Below are 18221 nucleotides of genomic sequence, written 5' to 3'. Positions count from 1 at the left end.
GTAGGGGTGATATGATTGGCTGGCAAATGAAGTAAGGGTCTGAATAATTCAGTGGTGTAGCAGGTATGAAAGAGGCTCAAGCAAGGAGGCATAGAGGGAGGGGAGAGGCTACGGATGGAGTGAGATGCTGTTGCCAGGGAACAGCAGCCACACAGACCACCACTGAAAACAACAGCAGGATTATCTGATGGGAGTAAAAGGACACAGAGGCCGGTACTTATTTTTCCCAAGTTGCTGTAGGGATAAATAAGCTTCTTCCATAGAGGGATTTGGATACACTGGAAGCCCAAAGAAACTTTTGAATTGATACTGTGGTGAGAGGAAAAAAGCTTCTCCCAAGGTATTCTGGTCCACACGAAGAGAGGGGTTTGGGGGGTGGGGGGGTGGGGGGGGTAGTAGAGAGAGCAAGATCATGATGCCAGAGCAGATGCGTTCCCATTAAAGGAATTTTGTGTCTCGGTGGTGTGGAAGTGGGAGCTGAGAGGCAGGCTGTCGGCTCGCTCTTCACGGCCCGTCTTTCCCCAACAAAGGTGGCCAGAGGCGGAGGAGGAGAGGAGGGGGCGTCCAGAACAGAGGTGTCCCCTGTCTTCAGACACCTGCTGCTGGCTAGCCGCTGACATCGAGGACACTGTATGACTGTGTCCGTGCATGAGTGCGCGTGTGTGAATCTGAATGAATGAGAGACGGAGGGAAAGAGGAGGAATTTCAGACTGACCCACGCTTTTCTGTTGACGTGGAGGACCGGGACCATCTCCCCTCAAATCTTCTGACTGCGGACGAGGAAGGCACTCCACATCGGGAGATCTCCCACCGCTCATGTGAGTGTAACCACTTTTTTAACATTCTTCCGTTTATTTTATGCACACCGAACATGGTCATGGACCTTGTACTTGCATGCAGATTGCCCATTAATACGAGAAATCTTTTGTTTTCTGTTGGATTTTCCTCTTGGGGGTGACCTAGAAAGGCAGTGGAGCCATTTTACTGCACCTTTCGGTGGTGATTGGCTTTGTAGAAATTCTCCTCCTGCATTACTGATGTTTTCATTTGAACACAAAGAGCAAATTACCTGCACAAGGTTACATGGAATATGCTCAGTTTATTTTTTTTAAACAGTATTTTGCTATTTACTCTTTAAGGTTTACCTTCACTCAGGAATTTCCCTGGTGCATAATACAAAGACACGTGGAAAACAAATTAATTCCTTTGTTAGTTATTTGGCTGTCAGCCCTTTTATACTCAGCCACAAGTGTCACTGCCAAAACCACACCACACCTAGTGATTATATCAGTGTTGTTATTATTTTGGTATGCACTGCTGAATGTCATCATCATACTGGAGCTGACTACTACAGTACAGTGTTTTGTGGCTGTTGTAAACGTGTCTCTGAAGGTGAATTCTCTCCCAACTCCTCAGCACAAATGATTTAATGCTTTTCTATTTAATATTCCAGAAAGCTTTAAAGTGAATAGGGATCAAAAGGCAGCGGTGTGGTAGACTTAAAGGGGAGCCACTGTTGTCCTCCACATCGGCCTCTTGAATTCCACGCGAGGGCAAAGTCATTTTTCATATTTGACTTTGAAGCAGAGCTGAGCCCAGAAAAAGCGGGCTCTGACCGACCCAGTCACATGCCTCTCACATGTGCTCCGGTGGGCAGGGGGATGAAAACCACGTGACCTGCAGTGACTTAAGCCCCTCAATTATAATGAAAGAGAGTCAATTATTTGGGTGAAATCTCACCACAGAGCAGGCCGAACACATGTTCCTGTGGTGCAGCAATATGTGACACCTTTTCTCTGTGACTGCAAGTGCTGTTAGCTCATAAAAAAAATTCTCATCGCACCTCCAGGCCCCTGCTCTCCTCTCTGAGGGATGGGCACTACAGAGGCAACTCTACGAATGGAGAACATGGAAGTAAAAGACGAGTGGCAGGATGAAGACTTCCCCAGGTATGATCCTTCTACTTTCCAAGGCATCGAAGAAGCTGTCTTGTTGATGTTGACCACTGGTTGATTAAGAAAGACAAAAAAGAAGTGCAATTATTGGAAATGTCATTTGTCATATTCCTGCATATGTGTTGATAAATATGCAACAATTTCCAGTTACTATTTTAAACTCTTAAAAGCTTTGTTTTTTGTGTTTTCTAAAGCTAGCCTAACAATTAACATATTGCTGTAGTTGTAGGTATTAGGCTTTGATCTTAGTGTGGCCTTTAAATTCACAGCTGATTGGCAATTTATAATTGTGGGAATTTGATGTGCAGAGGCTGAGATTCAGAGCTTAATGAGGAGAAAATAAGTAGCAGGAAAGTGTGATGACAGTCGGCAGTGGCCTCCATCCTCCTCCTCTTTCTCCTCCTCCCCCTCCCTCCCTCCCTATTCCCTCCGCCTTTGTCGGATGGGGGAGACAGGAAGCCAGGGAGCAGGTGCAAGCGCTGTCTGTAAATGGTCTCGGGCAGCGTCATGTGACGCAACGGCAGTCGCTGATCAACAACACCAGTCCAGGAAAATGGTGGCAGGTTTTGGTTAAAGACAGGCAAAGACGAAGAGAAAGTCAGCAGCACATTTTTTTTTATTATTATTAAGGAAGAATCAGAGTGATGCTCTGCTCCAGTCTGTCTATTATCAGCTGAGAAGACATGGAATGAGCAAGCAAACCAAACACAGAGGTGTGTGAGGTAAAAAAAAAAAAAAAAAAAGCAAAACAAAACAAAAAAGCTCGTTAAGGATCGGCTTTGACATAAGCTGCCCCGTGCTGTCTCTGTAAGGTAAGCATCAGTGGTTCATCTTGATATCGGCTGAAAGACAATGCAGCCATAAACAGATGAGGTTGCTTTTGTTAAATGGTAAATCCCTTCTCAGTCAGTTCACATTTCTATAAGAAAGGGCTTCATTTGTGACAAAGGAAGCGTTGGACCAGTAGTCACTGCAGGGGTCCTCAGGGAATAGAGGCAGAGCGTTTGTCAGTGTCTGTTTCTGCAGGCTGAAGCCAGTATTGTTGGCTTAGGAGGAGACATACTGTCCTCCTGCCGATGGGAGGATGGGACGGTTGGCTTTCACGGGATTGCAGCTAAGACCCTCTCTGCTGAACAACACTGCGCTATAGCTCTCTCCACCTCCCAATTTTTTTTTAACCATTTAGAGCGTAGCTGCGTCTTCAGTTCCTCGCTTGCTCTGGGTTTTAATGCTGACAGCCCAAAACCACACATGTAGGTGTAAGCACGTTTGCCCTGATTTGCAGAGTTTGCTTACTGTCCTTTAAACGCCCACACTACGCAAAGACACAAACAGGAATGCCGAGGAAGATTTTGATGCCCTCCCATCCTCTCCTCCTTCTGTACAGAGTGTAAAGAGAAGCAGAAATGCTACCATGTTTGTATGCAGAGATGCACTTTTCCCCCATCCTTTTCTCCTCCTTTCCATCGTCTGCTCTGACTCACACCCTGCCTGGCAGCTCTGTAATCTTCATCTCTCCCCAGAGACAAGTTAATAACCATCTCTATCCTCTTCTGCTTGCTCTTCTTTTCAGTGCTTAGCCAGATTAGTGACAACACCCACGCCTAGCTTGGACCTTTTAACGCCGTCGTAATCACATTGATCCATTTTATTATGAGGTCATAGTCATGAAGTAGGGCATGGTTCAGGATAAATCTGTCTTCACTGAGAAAAAATAGAGGTTGTTTTGGATTGTTAAGGTGAATCTTTACTTTCTGCAGCATCATAACTTGCTTTCTATCATGTATTAGACTCAACAGGCACAGTACTGGTTGCTTACATACTGCATGTATGTTTCCATCCAGACCACTACCAGAGTACGGAGACATGGATCCCACCTGTGGCCTCACGGATGACAGAACCTGTAAGTACCAACAACTGGATGGTCAGCATAGGAGGTGTTGTGCAGCACAAATTACAGTTTCTTTCCTCTTGCCCTCTGTTCTCACTGGAGCTCCTCCTAACTCCCTGAATGTGAGCTCACCTGGAGGAGGAGGTGGCGGCGTGTCCTCATCCCACCGGAAGAGGCGTACGTTGATTGCCCCGGAGATGAACCTGTCCCTGGATCAAAGTGAAGGGTCTTTGCTGTCAGATGACTTCCTGGACACACCGGATGACCTGGACATAAACGTCGATGACATTGACACGCCAGATGAAACGGACTCACTGGAGTTCATCACGAATGGCAATGACCTGGAGTGGGAAGGTAAGTGCCAGATTTATAACTGGTCACTGTTTATACTTATGATTTTAATCCTTTGGCTTCCAAAACTAACAAAAAGGGGGAAACTTTGACCAAACAAAGGATTTGTTGTTGTTTAATTAAGCTGAAATTTTTTTCCATTCGTCCAAGCATGTGCCATCAAATGTCCGCTGAGAAGTTACACTAAAATTTAAAAGTATTATTACGCCTCAGTTTTTCAAAAAGCTTTTTAAAAAGTAGGAACTGGTAACACAACCTAACATAAAGAGAAGATTACACATATTACGGTTACTTTTTCCTTACAACTAAAACACTACAGCATAGTGTGTCCTAGCATGCAGAATCAAAGACCTGACTCTGTGCATGTCCAGATGACACACCGGTGGCCTCGGCGAAAGCAAACCCTGCTGACGGATCAGGAGAAGTGGGCGCTGATGGGAATCCCAACAACGGACGCCTCTGGAGAACAGTGATCATCGGCGAACAGGAACATCGTATCGACATGCAGGTCATCAGACCTTACCTTCGAGTCATCACACACGGAGGTCAGTGTCAGAAAAAGAATGGTTTTGTCAAGTTCTTAGTTAATGAAAAATGAAAAAACACTGATACAATCCTTTAGAAGAACAATATATATATACACACCAGTTCCAACGCTGTGTGAAATGTAAATAAAAACACAATGCAGTGATTTGCAGATCTCATTGCCACACATTTATTATAGAGCATAGAAAACATCAGATTTTTAAACTGAGGGAGTGAAACATTTTAAGAAAAACGTTGGTTCATTTTGAATTTAATGGCAGCAGCACATCTCAAAAATGTTGGGACAGAGCCATGTTTACCACTGTGTAGCATCCCCTCTTCTAACAGTCTGTAAATGTCTGGGAACTGAGGAGACCCGCTGCTGGACTTTTGGGAGAGGAATATTGTCCAATTCTTGTCTGATATAAGATTCCAGCTGCTCAAGAATCCTGGACATTGGAAAGGTCTGGACTGCAAGCAGGCCAGTTCAGCACCCACTCTTCTACTGCAAAGCCATGCTGTTGTGACAGATGCTGTATGCAGTTTAGCACTGTCTTGCTATAATATATAAGTTGTCTGGATGGGAGCCTATGTTGCTCTAACCCTGTATATACCTTTCACCAGAGGTGGCAAAAGTACTGACATTCTGTACTTAAGTAGAAGTACAAGTACTTATGTTAAAAAATACTTTAGTAAAAGTCGAAGTACTGGTTCAACTTCTCTGCTTAAGTAAAAGTAAAAAAGTACAGGCTCTGAAATCTACTCAAAGTAAGAAAGTAAAAGTAATTCTTTGGAGGATGTTTCTACCTGCTATTTTTGTGTAAAACTAACCAAACCTCATTATATATTATTGTAATAATATAAAATAATATTACATGAGAATACAAATGTTATTCCAATCTAAATTTAAATCCTAAGGAATGCACTCAGCTTGAATCTGTTATGTAGGACACAAACTGTGAAAGGGAATTTAAACACAGCTCTGTTCTCTGTGTCCTCCATAGTAGAGGGTGACTGTGCCTCCACCTAAACACAGACATGAGGATACTCAGGGGTTACAGTGGGATTCAGAAGGTGGAGGAACACTAAGATCAGCTGTAGTGGCTCTGCATGGGGAGAAGAATCACAGCTTTCTATTGTAGCTCCAGTAAATGATGTTGGTGTGCAGGCTGTGATCAGCTGACCTGCTGCTGCTGCTGCTCTGAGGTTTACTGCTCTGTGTGGATGAAGTGAACTCACAAAGATGTAACCCAGTATTTCACAGCTATCTGAGCTGATCTCCATCCCCTACACTGACAGCATACAGGCTGTAGAAATGTTGGATTCAGTGAATGAATCTCAGCATCAGCAGCTTTGATTCAAACTCATCTCTGCTGCACTGATGTAACCTGTAACTCTGACCATGAACACAAACACTGCGCTCCAGTCCAACACAGAGCTTTACTGTAAATACAGTACAACAAGCTAACCTATTTATTACACACTAAACTGCAGCATTTTCATAGAATCTTTAAATACAAACAAAGTCAGCATACTTCAGTTTGTTTTGCAGTCCTTACCTTTAAATCTAACCTCTCTTCTTCCTCTCCTGTCCTCTTTCTCCATCTCTGAGTGAACTTCTCTCTCTTTGCTCTCCCTGAAATACAGCAGCTCTTCTTTTAGCTAGCAGACACACTGTGTGACAAACTGCACACACTTTGTGTGTTTGCTGATATTTGTTGAGCATTTAGAAACGTTGCATTTACCTGCCACACGTTACTCCCTTCATGCTCGCTCCTCTTCAGTAGCGCTAGCTAAGCTGTTTATGTGCCGCAGCGCAACTTACGGACTCGGTCCGGCCCGATTATAGCGCTATAAATGATACATTAATTATATGGGTTTGCGTATTTAATCCCTTTGTACCCGATAAGTCCCGGTGATGGAGGATACGCCAGTACGATTGTCTCTTATATGTTATTATTCCTCCGTTTAGGCTCAGATCGTTTGATGTTTGAGGCGCACTGACCGAAAACGCAAACTTCTCTCTGACGTGTTAAAAAGTAACGAGTCTGTTTGAAAATGTAAGAAGTAGAAAGTACCGATACTTGTGTAAAAATGTAGGGAGTAAAAGTAAAAAGTAGTCAGAAAAATAAATACTTAAGTAAAGTACAGATACCTGAAAAATCTACTTAAGTACAGTAACGAAGTATTTGTACTTCGTTACTTCCCACCTCTGCCTTTCACCATTGATGGCACCTTTCCAGATGTGCAAGCTGCCAGTTCCATAGTCACTGATGCACCCCCATACCATCAGAGATGCAGGCTTTTAACCCCTTAACTGGCAGCAAATAAAATCACCTGAAACAACTACATAACACCCTCTGGTTATTATTGGCTCTGAACAACCCATTTCATAGCCTATTAATCGGCTGCGTCTGGTCCGCGGGCCGAATGAAGTGCATTTATATGGCAGGCTAGACCCGCCCATTTTGACTGACACCTCATTCGGCCAATCATGTTAAGAAATGGGTTTCCCAGAGCCAATAATACTCAGAGGGCGTCACGTAGCTTTGTCAGGTGATTTGGTGCAGCCAGTTACATGATTGGCCGAATGACGTGTCAATAAAAATGGGAGGGTCTAGCCTGCCATATAAAAGGGACTACAAACGGCCCGTCACCGGGCCCTTGCCAGTTAAGGGGCTACACTGAGTTCTGATAACAAGCCAGATTGTCCCTCTAGTCAAGTCAAGTCAAGTTTATTTATAAAGCACATTTAAAACAACGACGTTGACCAAAGTGCTGTACAAGAACTATAACCCCAAGGACTATACTAAATAAAAATAAATAAATAAATAAAAAATAAAATAAAAAAATATATATAATAATACATAAATAAATAAAAATAAATAAATAAATAAAATAAAAACATTAAAAGACAATAAATAACATAAAACAACTAAAAACATTTAAAACAAATACCATAAAATACCATGAAGCAATCGTCTAAAAGGAGGTAGTACTGCAGTCAAATGCCAAGGAAAAAAAATGTGTTTTTAATAAAGATTTAAATGTGTGTATCGTCTGAGCTGTGCGGATATGGAGAGGTAGATCATTCCATAGCTTTGGTGCTGCTGCTGCAAAAGCTCGATCATCTCTCTGTTTACTACTACTCGTTACTGTGAAGGGTGCAGTGTCCGTGTTTGTTTGTTTGTTTGTTTTGTCTGTGACCACAGAACACTTTGCCTCAGTCTATTTTAAATGAGCTTTGACCCATTTTCTGGCTCATGTTCTTCTTTGCATTGTAGAGCTTTAACCTGTATTTGTGGATGGCACCGAGAACCGTGTTTGCAGACACTGATTTCTGGAAGTGCTCCTGAGCCCATGCAGTGATTTCCATGTCAGACAAAATTTTGGGCATCCAATATTGATATTTCAACCTTTTCCCTCGAACACAGAGACTTCTCCAGATTCTCTGCACATCTTGATGATGCTATGTACTGTAGATGATCAGATATTTGCAATTTTACATTGGGGGACATTATTGTGAAAATGTTCCTCTGTACTTTTTTTGGCAGATTGGTGAATCCCTACTTCTGAGAAACTCTCTCATATGCTCTTTTTTATACCCAATCATGTTACTGACCTGTTGGAAAATTAGCATAATTAGCTGCAAAATGTTCTTCTAGCTGTTTCTTTTTAGTACTTTTCCAGCCTTTTGTCACCCTCGTCCCAACTATTCTGAGAGGTGTTGCTGCCATCAAATTTAAAATGAGCTAATAGTTTTTATCACATAGTAAAATGTCTCAATTTAAACATTTGATATGCTTTCTATGTTCTATTGTGAATAAGCTGTGGTTTTATGAGATTTCCAAATCATTGGATTCTGATTTTATTCACACTTTTACACAGCGTCTCATTTTTTTTGTTTGTTTTTGAAATTGGAGTTACATTATTAACGACATACACAAATGTGTCTCTCAGTTGAAGCTTTGTTGACTGCAGTCTAAAAATCTCTCATCAGGTTATTACGGTGAAGGCCTGAATGCCATCATTGTGTTTTCCGCATGTTACCTGCCTGACAGCAGCTGTCCAGATTACCACTACATCATGGAAAACCTCTTCCTGTGCGTGTCTCAGCCACAGCTGACTTGCTTAAACTTTTAAGCCCTTTATTTGCATATTTTAAACTTTATGCAACAGGAAATCACAACTCTTGTAACCTCCAGGTATGTGGTGAGCAGTCTGGAGATGCTTGTGGCCGAGGATTACCTGATTATTTACATGAATGGAGCAACTCCTCGGAGTAGGATGCCTGGCATCAGCTGGCTGAAGAAATGCTACCAAATGATTGACAGAAGGTCAGGAAAAAGTCCAATATATTGATTGATATCTGGTGTATTAAACATTTATTTATACTTGCACTGAAAGGGCATATTAGTTATTTTCAGCTGCTGAACACTGGTCCCCATCACCCCACATGCATGATTACTGATATTGACAGATATGAAAGGGAGAGAGGTAAAAGTTGTCACAAGTTGTAAGTCAGAAGAAGGCTGTCGATGACTCACAGCCACCTTTACATTTGGGAATCATGTTGGAGAAAAACTTTTAGCACACACAAAGCAGCAGCTGTGTTTCCTGTAAACTTATAAACAATGACACAGCTCTGTTAATGGACTTGAGTTTTTCTTTCTGTTGGTGGCAGATTGAGGAAGAACCTGAAGTCTCTAGTGATTGCTCATCCCACATGGTTTATACGCACCGTCCTGGCTATATCGAGGCCTTTTATCAGGTGATACTAACGAGCGGAGTACTGAACACTACTCTGAGCACATTTTGCATTAATAACAAAGAGATTGTTTGGGATGCTTCTTTTTTTTTAATTTCTCAGTTTTCTTCCTTCAGTTTGACAGCATGGATCTATCTGCTATAGAAAGATTAACATTTTTTTTTTGTGTGCGCCCAAGACACAAGCAATACATACACTGTAACTGTCTTGTTGTTTTCCTCTTGTGCTCTGCAGTGTGAAGTTCATGAATAAGATCCAATATGTCCACAGCCTGGATGAACTGGCAGAAATTGTCCCCATGGAGCATGTCCATGTCCCCGAGTGTGTGGTTCAGTAAGTATCTTTGACCACTAGGTGGAGAACATGAGCCACAGGATTGAAGTCGGCAGTTAATCCTTTTTCTTTTTTTAAAGTTGTTATTCATTTAAATCTAATCGGGAGTACGATTACTGTGCCTGTATTTGAATAAATATAAAATAAGACTATTATTCCTTAAAAAGGACTCAGATGGCAGGATTTACTGTGTGATTTGAGGATATAATGGCATTTGTCATTTCTAGATTTGACGAGGAGAGGATTAAAGCCCGGAGGGAAAGGTAAAATATAGTTTTGTCTATTTTTAAATAGCATTACTCACCAAGCTCATGCATATTGCTCACAGGAATAGAGCTGTGTGCAGAATTAAGAGTGGCTTAAGTGCTTAAAACTAGATAACTGGCTGCAAAAGAGTGCCCATGTAACTCTAATGTGTGTGTGTGTGTGTGTGTGTGTGTGTGTGTGTGTGTGTGTGCGTGTGCGTGCGTGTGTGTGTGTGTGTGTGTGTGTGTGTGTGTGTGTGTGTGTGTGTGTGTAGGATGGAGCAGGAGCAGAGGCAACAGGAGCAACAGTCAGTCCCACAGGAGCCAGTGAAAAAGTCTGAGAGGTGCAGGCCCTTTTAAACCTGACATGTTTTCATCTTGGATATTTAACTCAGAAACTCATCAGGTTTCAGTGCATTGTCGCAGCTTTTACCTTTAACTGCGTCTTTTTTTCTCGCTTCTTATTTTCAGGCCAAAGTCAATGATTGTAGGTCAAGGATTCTGAAAAGGACAGAGATTTGAAGGTAATGTTGTATTTCTTATTTCAGTCACAAGATGACGCTGTTCTCTCAAGTAGGTTTACCACATCACCCATTACATCTCCACACACACATCTAACTACAGGCCGTTGATAAGACATTCTAGTTTATGTTGTGACAATGTTTATATAGTACATATCAGTCAGAAAAATCACGTTAAGCTCAGTTTTAAATATTCCAGCTACTGAGTTCTCTAATGTATGTCCGATTTTTTTTTTTTTTTTTTTAAAGAGAACACTAGAAAGGGGAAAAATGTATGCAACTGTGGCAAAATGTATGCACTGTGGGTGTGTTCGCTTAATCTGTGTTTGTGCAAATATTACATAATAGCTGTGTATTGCACATTGGACAAACTGATTTGTAAGAGACTTGCCAAAGTGGCAATAGCTCAATTGTCAAGAGTAGAAATCAAAAACAAACAAAAAAACTTTGTTTGCACAGTTTGAGGTGTGAGTCGGTGGGTATAGCAGGTGTGTGTGTGTGTGTTGTCTTAACTGTAATTAACTATAGTTTGCTTTGGAGTTTGTCTGCCTGAGGTTTTGCAGACCTTTACATACAGAGGTTCTGTCATTATGTGAGCTTGTTCCCTTTAAATGTTTCTTTCTTTGCATTTGCTACCTTTGATTGATTGGTTGTAGCTTCACCTGTGGACTCATTATAGAAACCAATTAAGGTTATAGTTGTAAAAAAAAACATTGCTCAGTTTCTTCTGTGTATACTTCATAGACTCTCGTAAGTGTTAGCATAACGTCTGATGGTCACATACATATTCTATATCTTCCATGTCATTTAATCTATGTGATGATTGCACTGAGGAACAGTTCAAACTCAAGACTCATTGATTTTATGGCTGTACCATTCATCAGTGGAAATATTCTCTCTCTTTAGTATTTTTTTATATGTATTTCACCAGACATCAGCCTTATATAATTTGTATAATATCTTTGGATGAAGTTTCCTGGATTTGAAAAGTGTTTGGCTGATTATATGATGAAGGTGGCAAGTGAAGACAGAGATTTTTTTTTTAGATCAATGATATCCTTACAGGCACCATCAGCACCCTCCAGAGCAAGGGTTTTAATGAGGCAGTCGAAGCTGGTTGAAAGCAGGTGGCTGAAGGTTATATAGAGAAGTGACCTGTGGCTGTCCAGCTCAAAAAAAAAAATTAGTGATAATCATACAGATCACTGGTTATGAACAATAAGAGATGCAGAGGTGAGATTCTTGTCAATTTGTTAAATTAAACTTCATGAAAAGAGATCATTTTTTTTAATGCCATACCACACTCACCAGCCACTTCATTAGGTACACCTGTTCAGCTGCTCCTCAACAAAAATAACCAACCAACAACATGGCAGCGACTCACTGCATTTAGGCATGTAGACAGGGTCAAGATGACCTGTTCAATTTCAAACCGGTTCAAGTGACTTTGAATGTGGCGTGGTTGTTGGTCCCAGACTGACAGGTCCAAGTATTTCAGATACTGCTGATCTGCTGGGGTTTTCTTACACCGACATCTCTAGGGTTTACAGAGAATGGTCTGAAAAAGAGAAAGTACCCAGTGAGGAGCAGTTCTCTGGGTGAAAATGCCCTTTTGATGTCATGGGTCAGAGGAGAATGGCCTGACTGCTTTGAGCTGACAGGAAGGCAACAGTAACTGATATAACCACTTGTTACAACCAAGGTGTGCGGAAGAGCATCTCTGAATGGAGAACACATCGAACCTTGAGGCAGATAGGCTACAGCAGCCCAAGGCCAAACTGTGCGTCACTCCTGACAGCTAGGAACAGGAAACTGAAGCTACAGTTTTCATGGAATCACCAAAATTGGACAACAGAAGATTATCTGTATAGGTTCTCAGTCAGTCAGCTTTGCGCACTTGGAAAGAAGGCAACTTTGCTTGTTTTTCTTTCTTTTTTCTCTGTGAAGATGTTTCACCTCTCGTAAAATCATAAAAGAGGCTTTTTCAGTTCTAAAGCAGCTGAAAAAAAGTTTTTACCACTAGTGTGATCCTCTCCTTAGAGGTGATCTTGAGAATTGTTGACCGACTGTTAATGATGCAGGTCGTTAGGGGGCGTACCGCCAAGGTGTGAATCGTTATGAGACAATGTCCCACCCACCATCATATAAGTTTTTTACATGGGTCAAGGTGGGATTTGGGGGTTGAACTGCCTTGGGAAGGGACTTCAAGACATTTTAACTGACTTACTTCTCTTCTTGGTCCAAAATATGAACAAAAGAATCTCCTTAAAATGCAGATGTGCAGCTGAACATTGTTCTGTTGAGCAGGATCGCTTATGTTGTTCCATGCATTTGTGGAGTAGTTGCTTGGTCTCTTCTATATAAAGATCCAAGCATTCCTCACTGCATTGTACAGCATAGACTACACTGTGGATGTTGTGTAATGTGCAATACTTGTGTTTGGATGTTTGGTCCTTGAACCAGCTTTTGTCTGAGTGTGTTGCTTGAAGAAAAATCTTCTGAGTAAGACAGCATTGCATTTCTCTCTGGTTAATGTCTGAGTTTCTTTCATAGAGATCTTTGATCTAGTGAAGACCCAATTTGGATAACAATATTTTGGTTTTCACAAACCAAAAAAAGAGAAGTCCAGTTCCCTTCTTTCTTCTTTTGAAGAACTCAAGACAATACAAGATTGGGAAAACATTGCCTGGCCTGAGTCTCAATTTCTGCAGTGGCATTTGGATGGTAGGGTCAGAATTTGGTGAAAACAAAATTAAAGCATGAATCCATCCTGCCTTGTAGTGGTTCAGGTCAGTCTACCAGAGATGTTGCTGACCATGTCCATCTCTTTATGACCACCAGTGTACCCATCTTCTTATTGCTGTATCAAGCAGGACAATCCACCATGTCACAAAGCTCAAATCGTCTCAAACTGTTTTCTTGAACATGACAGTGAGCTCAAAGTACTCAAATGGACTCCACGGTCATCAGATTTCAGAGCACGTTTGGGATGTGTTGAAACAGGAGTTTCACATTATGGATGTGCAGCCAACAAATCTGCTGGAACTGTGTGATGTTATCGTATCAATATGGACCAAAATTGCTGAGGAAGGTTTCCAGCACATTGTTAAATCTATGCCATGAAGAATTAAGGCTGTTCAGAAAACAAAAGGGGGTCTAACCCAGTACTAGCAAGGTATACGTACTAAAGTAGCTGATGAGTACATTTCTTTCAGTTAAAAGTTTGGCTACAAAAAATGACTGATGTTAAAGAGGCAAACTCTGAGATTTTCTTATCAGATCAAAGGTCTTAATTTCTTGATTTCCAAAATAATTAACTTTTCACTCTTAGACAAACACAATTTAGGCTTGTTTCATCCCTTATAAGAAGCAGGCAGAGACAAAGCTGCACACACTGTACATCTCTAAAATAATACTTAAATGTTTTTGCTGTCCAAACATAATAGTTCTTTATGTTCTGTTTGTGCAGGGTGTAGCCGAAGTGGAGCATGAAACCTCTGATTTCTATCTGTGAGAAGCAGAGGCCCAGCACGCCTACACATGCTTCCTTATTTATCATCATCCAGCTGACGATTTGTGCCGTCACTTTCTGATCAAAAAGATGAATGCTCCGTCCCATAAATAATAACTCCATATGGCACTGGGACCTCATTCACCCTGTCTCCCAGACGGTTTTATTCCCACACTTGAAAATGTATAAATGAAGTCATTACTTTTTTTATACTTGAAACTGTAGCTTCATTCATTCATTCTTTAATATGCTGCTGTATAGGAACTGTTATGTAGCTGATAGGGAAATTATATCATTATAATGAGGCTCCTTGCTTTTTCATGGTCAAGTCAGAGATTACAGGCTTGAAAAATCATCAAGATTACATGAAAATTATGACAATTTAAAAATACAACTAACTGAATCTTTACTAGAGCTCCTTCACTTAAGATCTGGGTCAAAATGAGACCACTGGAACAAACTGGTTTCATGTTTATATTCATGCTGGTTCATGTGAATGTCATGTGCGTCAGATGTAGATAACAAGGCTGTTCTAATGTGTCAGATGCCTTTATTTGATGATTTTTTTTTACCTCATAACTGCTGTATCATAAGGCCTTTTGAAGCACTCTCATATGCTGTTGTGACATTTTTAAAATGTCAAAATGTACTAACATTCACTGGTGTGGGGATCCTTTTGCTCTGTGAAGTTTCCTTTATACCCCTCCACCTGTAACTGTACCTGGTGTAATTATGTGCCTCAGTCATCTTGAGTGTAAAAAAAAAAAAAAAGCAGGAACATGACCACTTACTGCAGTTTGTGATGCATATTAGAAAATCTACATAGGTTGTAAAATGTGTATAGGTAAGTTTAAGCAATATCTGTTTATTTTGTGTACCATGGTCTTATAAACACTCTTCATGCAACATTAAATGCTTTATATTTAGATAATATTTTGGCTAAACACCATATTACATGCCATAAATGGAATACTAACCCACATATACAAAACATCTGCAACAAATTTGTATAAAGTCTGTAAAGAAGTGCTGATATTCAAAAGAAAAAACAGACAAGCATTTATAAACTGCCAGTTTCTGCCAACGCGTGTTTTTCATGTGGGATAAAACTGACCATATCAAGAGTCAAACTTTCTCGGAAGAGGATCCCAATTAAGAAATATTAATTCTAGATTATTAAAGTAAATGCAGTTTCGGTTGTGGTCAGTTCAGCAGTTCAGAAAGATCCTCAATGATAAGCTATGTTAGCAACACTGGACATTTAATGGTTTTCTCTCGTGTCTTCCTTTTTTTTTTTTCAAATTATTGTAGCAGGAAGACTGAAGAGTAAGATTATGTTTGTGTGGACTGCACAGTTTGCCTGTAAACTGCTGATATGTTTTGCACTATTGAATTTGGTTCCAGTTTAAGAATATGTGAATTGTGTGACATTTATGTTTAGGAGGTGATATGCTCTCCTAAAATGTATTTTTTTGTTGTTGTTAGCATGACTTTTGCATTTGTAGATTTTTGGCATTCTTATGCATTTTTGGTACAGAAAATCAGACTAATGAAAAGTCTGTTTATAACGTACCAACTGACTTTCCTCTTGTTCGGTTGCCTTTCTGGAGTTGGAAAGTTGGATGAAAGCTTGAACTTTTATTCAGTTTTTTTTGTTTGTTTGTTTGTTTAAATTGAGTGCCTATTGCCTAACCAAATGTGTCAAGGAAATCCAGAAAAAAAAAAAAAAAACCTAAGAAATGTAGAGTGCAGCATTTCCATTTTTAGTTATGTTTTTAAGGTGAGTCACACCCATATCATGAGCCATGTTTTGTTATTTATTTATTTTTAGCCTGTCACGTCTGGCAGTTTTCGCAATCAGAATGATGATCCGAATGCACTGTTGTACCAAACATATTTGCTTTTAAAAGAAGAGCCCTGTAAGTTTTCTATAGGTTACTCTTGTTAATGTTTTTATTTTTATTTTTTCTTTTATTTATTCATGCCAGGCAGGAAGGAAGGCGTAAGAAGAAGAGAAACAGAGAGAGAGAAAACTAGAAAACAAACAAAAAAAAAATACGAGAGAGGTAGATACACATACATATTCACATATATATACATGCATATACATATGCAAACATACACACAATCTTGCTGTGGATTTTATTAATGTGTGTGTGTGCCTCTGTCATGGAACATACTCAATAATGAGGGAAAGAAGCTGCAACCACACCCCTCAGCATCCACAGGCAAACAGGGAAAGAAACAGGGGACCTGGGCCATCCACGGCCCACCAGTAACTCAGAATACCCGAGGCCACACATCCTGATGGCAACCACGTGCACACCCCACAGGAGGAAGGGAGACCCCAGACAGAACCCCCATGGTCAAAGGGCAAGAGCCCAGACAGCCAGAGGCAATGAGCAGTCCACAGGCCCAGCTGTCCATAGATGTACACACACAGACACCCACATGGACCTTACATGGACACTAAGTGTGGGCGAATGGGTACCAGCACAGATCCAGCAGCATCCCAGGGAAGCAGACAACCCAGCCCCGACCCACTAGCCAGTCCCTACCCCAGGCAGGGTGCATGAAACTGGGGTGTGGGAAGACCTGCCCACCCCCTCGTCCCACTCAACGTGTTTGGAGTGATGTGTTGGGTGTATGTGAGTGTATGTAGTGGGAAGAATGTGTCCTACACACTATGTGTTACTACAGCATAGTGTGTATGATTGTGTGAAAGCTATAGTGCTATTAAAATTTAAGGGACAGATGTAACATGAGCACTAAGCAACAGCGCCCATCCACACCACCACCCCAAGGTCTTCACTGTCTAAGATATAAATAAAATTACGGAGCAGGCAGCAGTGAACAGACAAGTGGGGCCACCTCAGCAGCTGCACCCACTACCACTGTGCGACACACCTGCCCCCCCAAGACCCTATGTGTATGGCGTGTTGTGAGCATATGACTTGATTAAAAAGGAGTGGTGGGACGTCATGCATCATGAGCCATGTTTGCATAAACTATTCACTTAAGACTATAAAAGCACAAAATCTGTAATGTTACAAACCATTTGCTGTAAAATGTTTGCTGAAATTTGAACTGTTACATTGTCATTTACTATCCTGAAATTTCCATGATTGTTTCTGCCTGTAAATATGACCAAATAAATTGTTCCTCATCATGTTTTTTGTTTTTTTGGTTTGGTGCTCAGAGCATTGCCTGGCTTTAAACTGGTTAAATTTTTGTTAAATTACTATGTTATGGAAACATAACACTTTTATTCTCCAGAGTGTTTGCAAATACTAGTTAGCCTTTTCACAGAACAATGGGTAACAGGATGACTGTTTCTTAGCACGCAAACAGTAGTGAATGATACAGTTAATCAAGTAATTGTATGAGAAATAATTTTTCATTTTAACAATTCATCAGCATATTTTAACTTCCATACTGCAGATGTTTCTCTGTGTGAAACAGACAGGGTGGATGGAGCAACTACAAAGTTCTCTTTTCTTCATGTTGCTGATCAGGTGTTTGATGAAGGACCTCCAGCTGTTTCCCAGCAAAGGTTTCAAGGTGGTTACAGGAACAAGTGCTCCTTTCCCTTCACCTGAGCTCACCGTTGCTACTTTTCCGCCGCGGAGGTGCTGGTTTAAATTAACCAGCGAAATGCTTAAGAACGCGCTTTGTGAACTGCTCATTTACACAATATGAGTGTGGGAGAACAGGCTCACCTTTCTTGTGCTGCGAACACACTTTACGGTGCAAACCAAACTACTGCAGCATCTGTGTGCAGCACAGAGGTAAACACAGACAGATTACGAGCAAGACGACAAGTACGCACTTTGTGTAGTATATAAAGTGGATCTATTTACTTCAGTGGAACCACTCCCCTTGTTACTGAGTTCACCTATAGGTTATCTGCCAGCGCAGTGATATGTTCTCTGTGAGTCTATCGTGAAGTTAAGTAAAGTCATGTTCAATCTACCTCCGTGTTGGATCATATGTTCATGTCACTATGTGGGAGTAAAGACACAACAAATTGGCGACGAGTAAGACCGGACCCTAAATAACTACACGAAACGGAAAATTAAGACCAAGGGGACGGAGAAACGACGGAACAAAACCTAGCAAAA

At 41.0% G+C, this 18221-nt stretch overlaps 1 protein-coding gene across 2 annotated transcripts; it reads left to right on the top strand.

Moving 5' to 3' along the window:
- The first annotated feature begins 514 nt into the window (after window positions 1-514).
- atcaya (ATCAY kinesin light chain interacting caytaxin a) lies at window positions 515-15031 on the top strand. 2 transcript variants are annotated; one of them, XM_030728337.1, is made up of 13 exons: window positions 515-818; window positions 1850-1949; window positions 3800-3858; window positions 3949-4200; window positions 4569-4742; window positions 8723-8825; window positions 8928-9059; window positions 9407-9493; window positions 9725-9823; window positions 10051-10086; window positions 10344-10412; window positions 10540-10592; window positions 14059-15031. In XM_030728337.1, exons 2-12 carry the CDS (start codon window positions 1873-1875, stop codon window positions 10571-10573), a joined length of 1122 nt encoding a protein of 373 aa, XP_030584197.1. In that variant the 5' UTR covers window positions 515-818; window positions 1850-1872; the 3' UTR covers window positions 10574-10592; window positions 14059-15031. The 2 variants fall into 2 exon arrangements, with proteins under 2 accessions (XP_030584197.1, XP_030584198.1); XM_030728338.1 differs by lacking the exons at window positions 515-818; window positions 1850-1949 and adding an exon at window positions 2496-2767.
- The last annotated feature ends 3190 nt before the right edge of the window (window positions 15032-18221 follow it).

Source organism: Archocentrus centrarchus, chromosome 4 (genome assembly GCF_007364275.1).
Source record: "Archocentrus centrarchus isolate MPI-CPG fArcCen1 chromosome 4, fArcCen1, whole genome shotgun sequence".
Classification (NCBI taxonomy): Eukaryota; Metazoa; Chordata; class Actinopteri; order Cichliformes; family Cichlidae; genus Archocentrus; species Archocentrus centrarchus.
Note: the sequence above shows the minus strand (reverse complement) of the source record. Positions and strands in the feature narration are given on the sequence as shown.

Bases quoted from the DNA above. Each gene is read 5' to 3' on its own strand.
- atcaya (XM_030728337.1), top strand. From the start codon at position 1,873: ATGGGCACTACAGAGGCAACTCTACGAATGGAGAACATGGAAGTAAAA. The intron at 3,859-3,948 runs GTAAGTACCAAC...TTCTCACTGGAG, and splicing joins CCTCACGGATGACAGAACCT to CTCCTCCTAACTCCCTGAAT. The intron at 10,087-10,343 runs GTAAAATATAGT...GTGTGTGTGTAG, and splicing joins ATTAAAGCCCGGAGGGAAAG to GATGGAGCAGGAGCAGAGGC.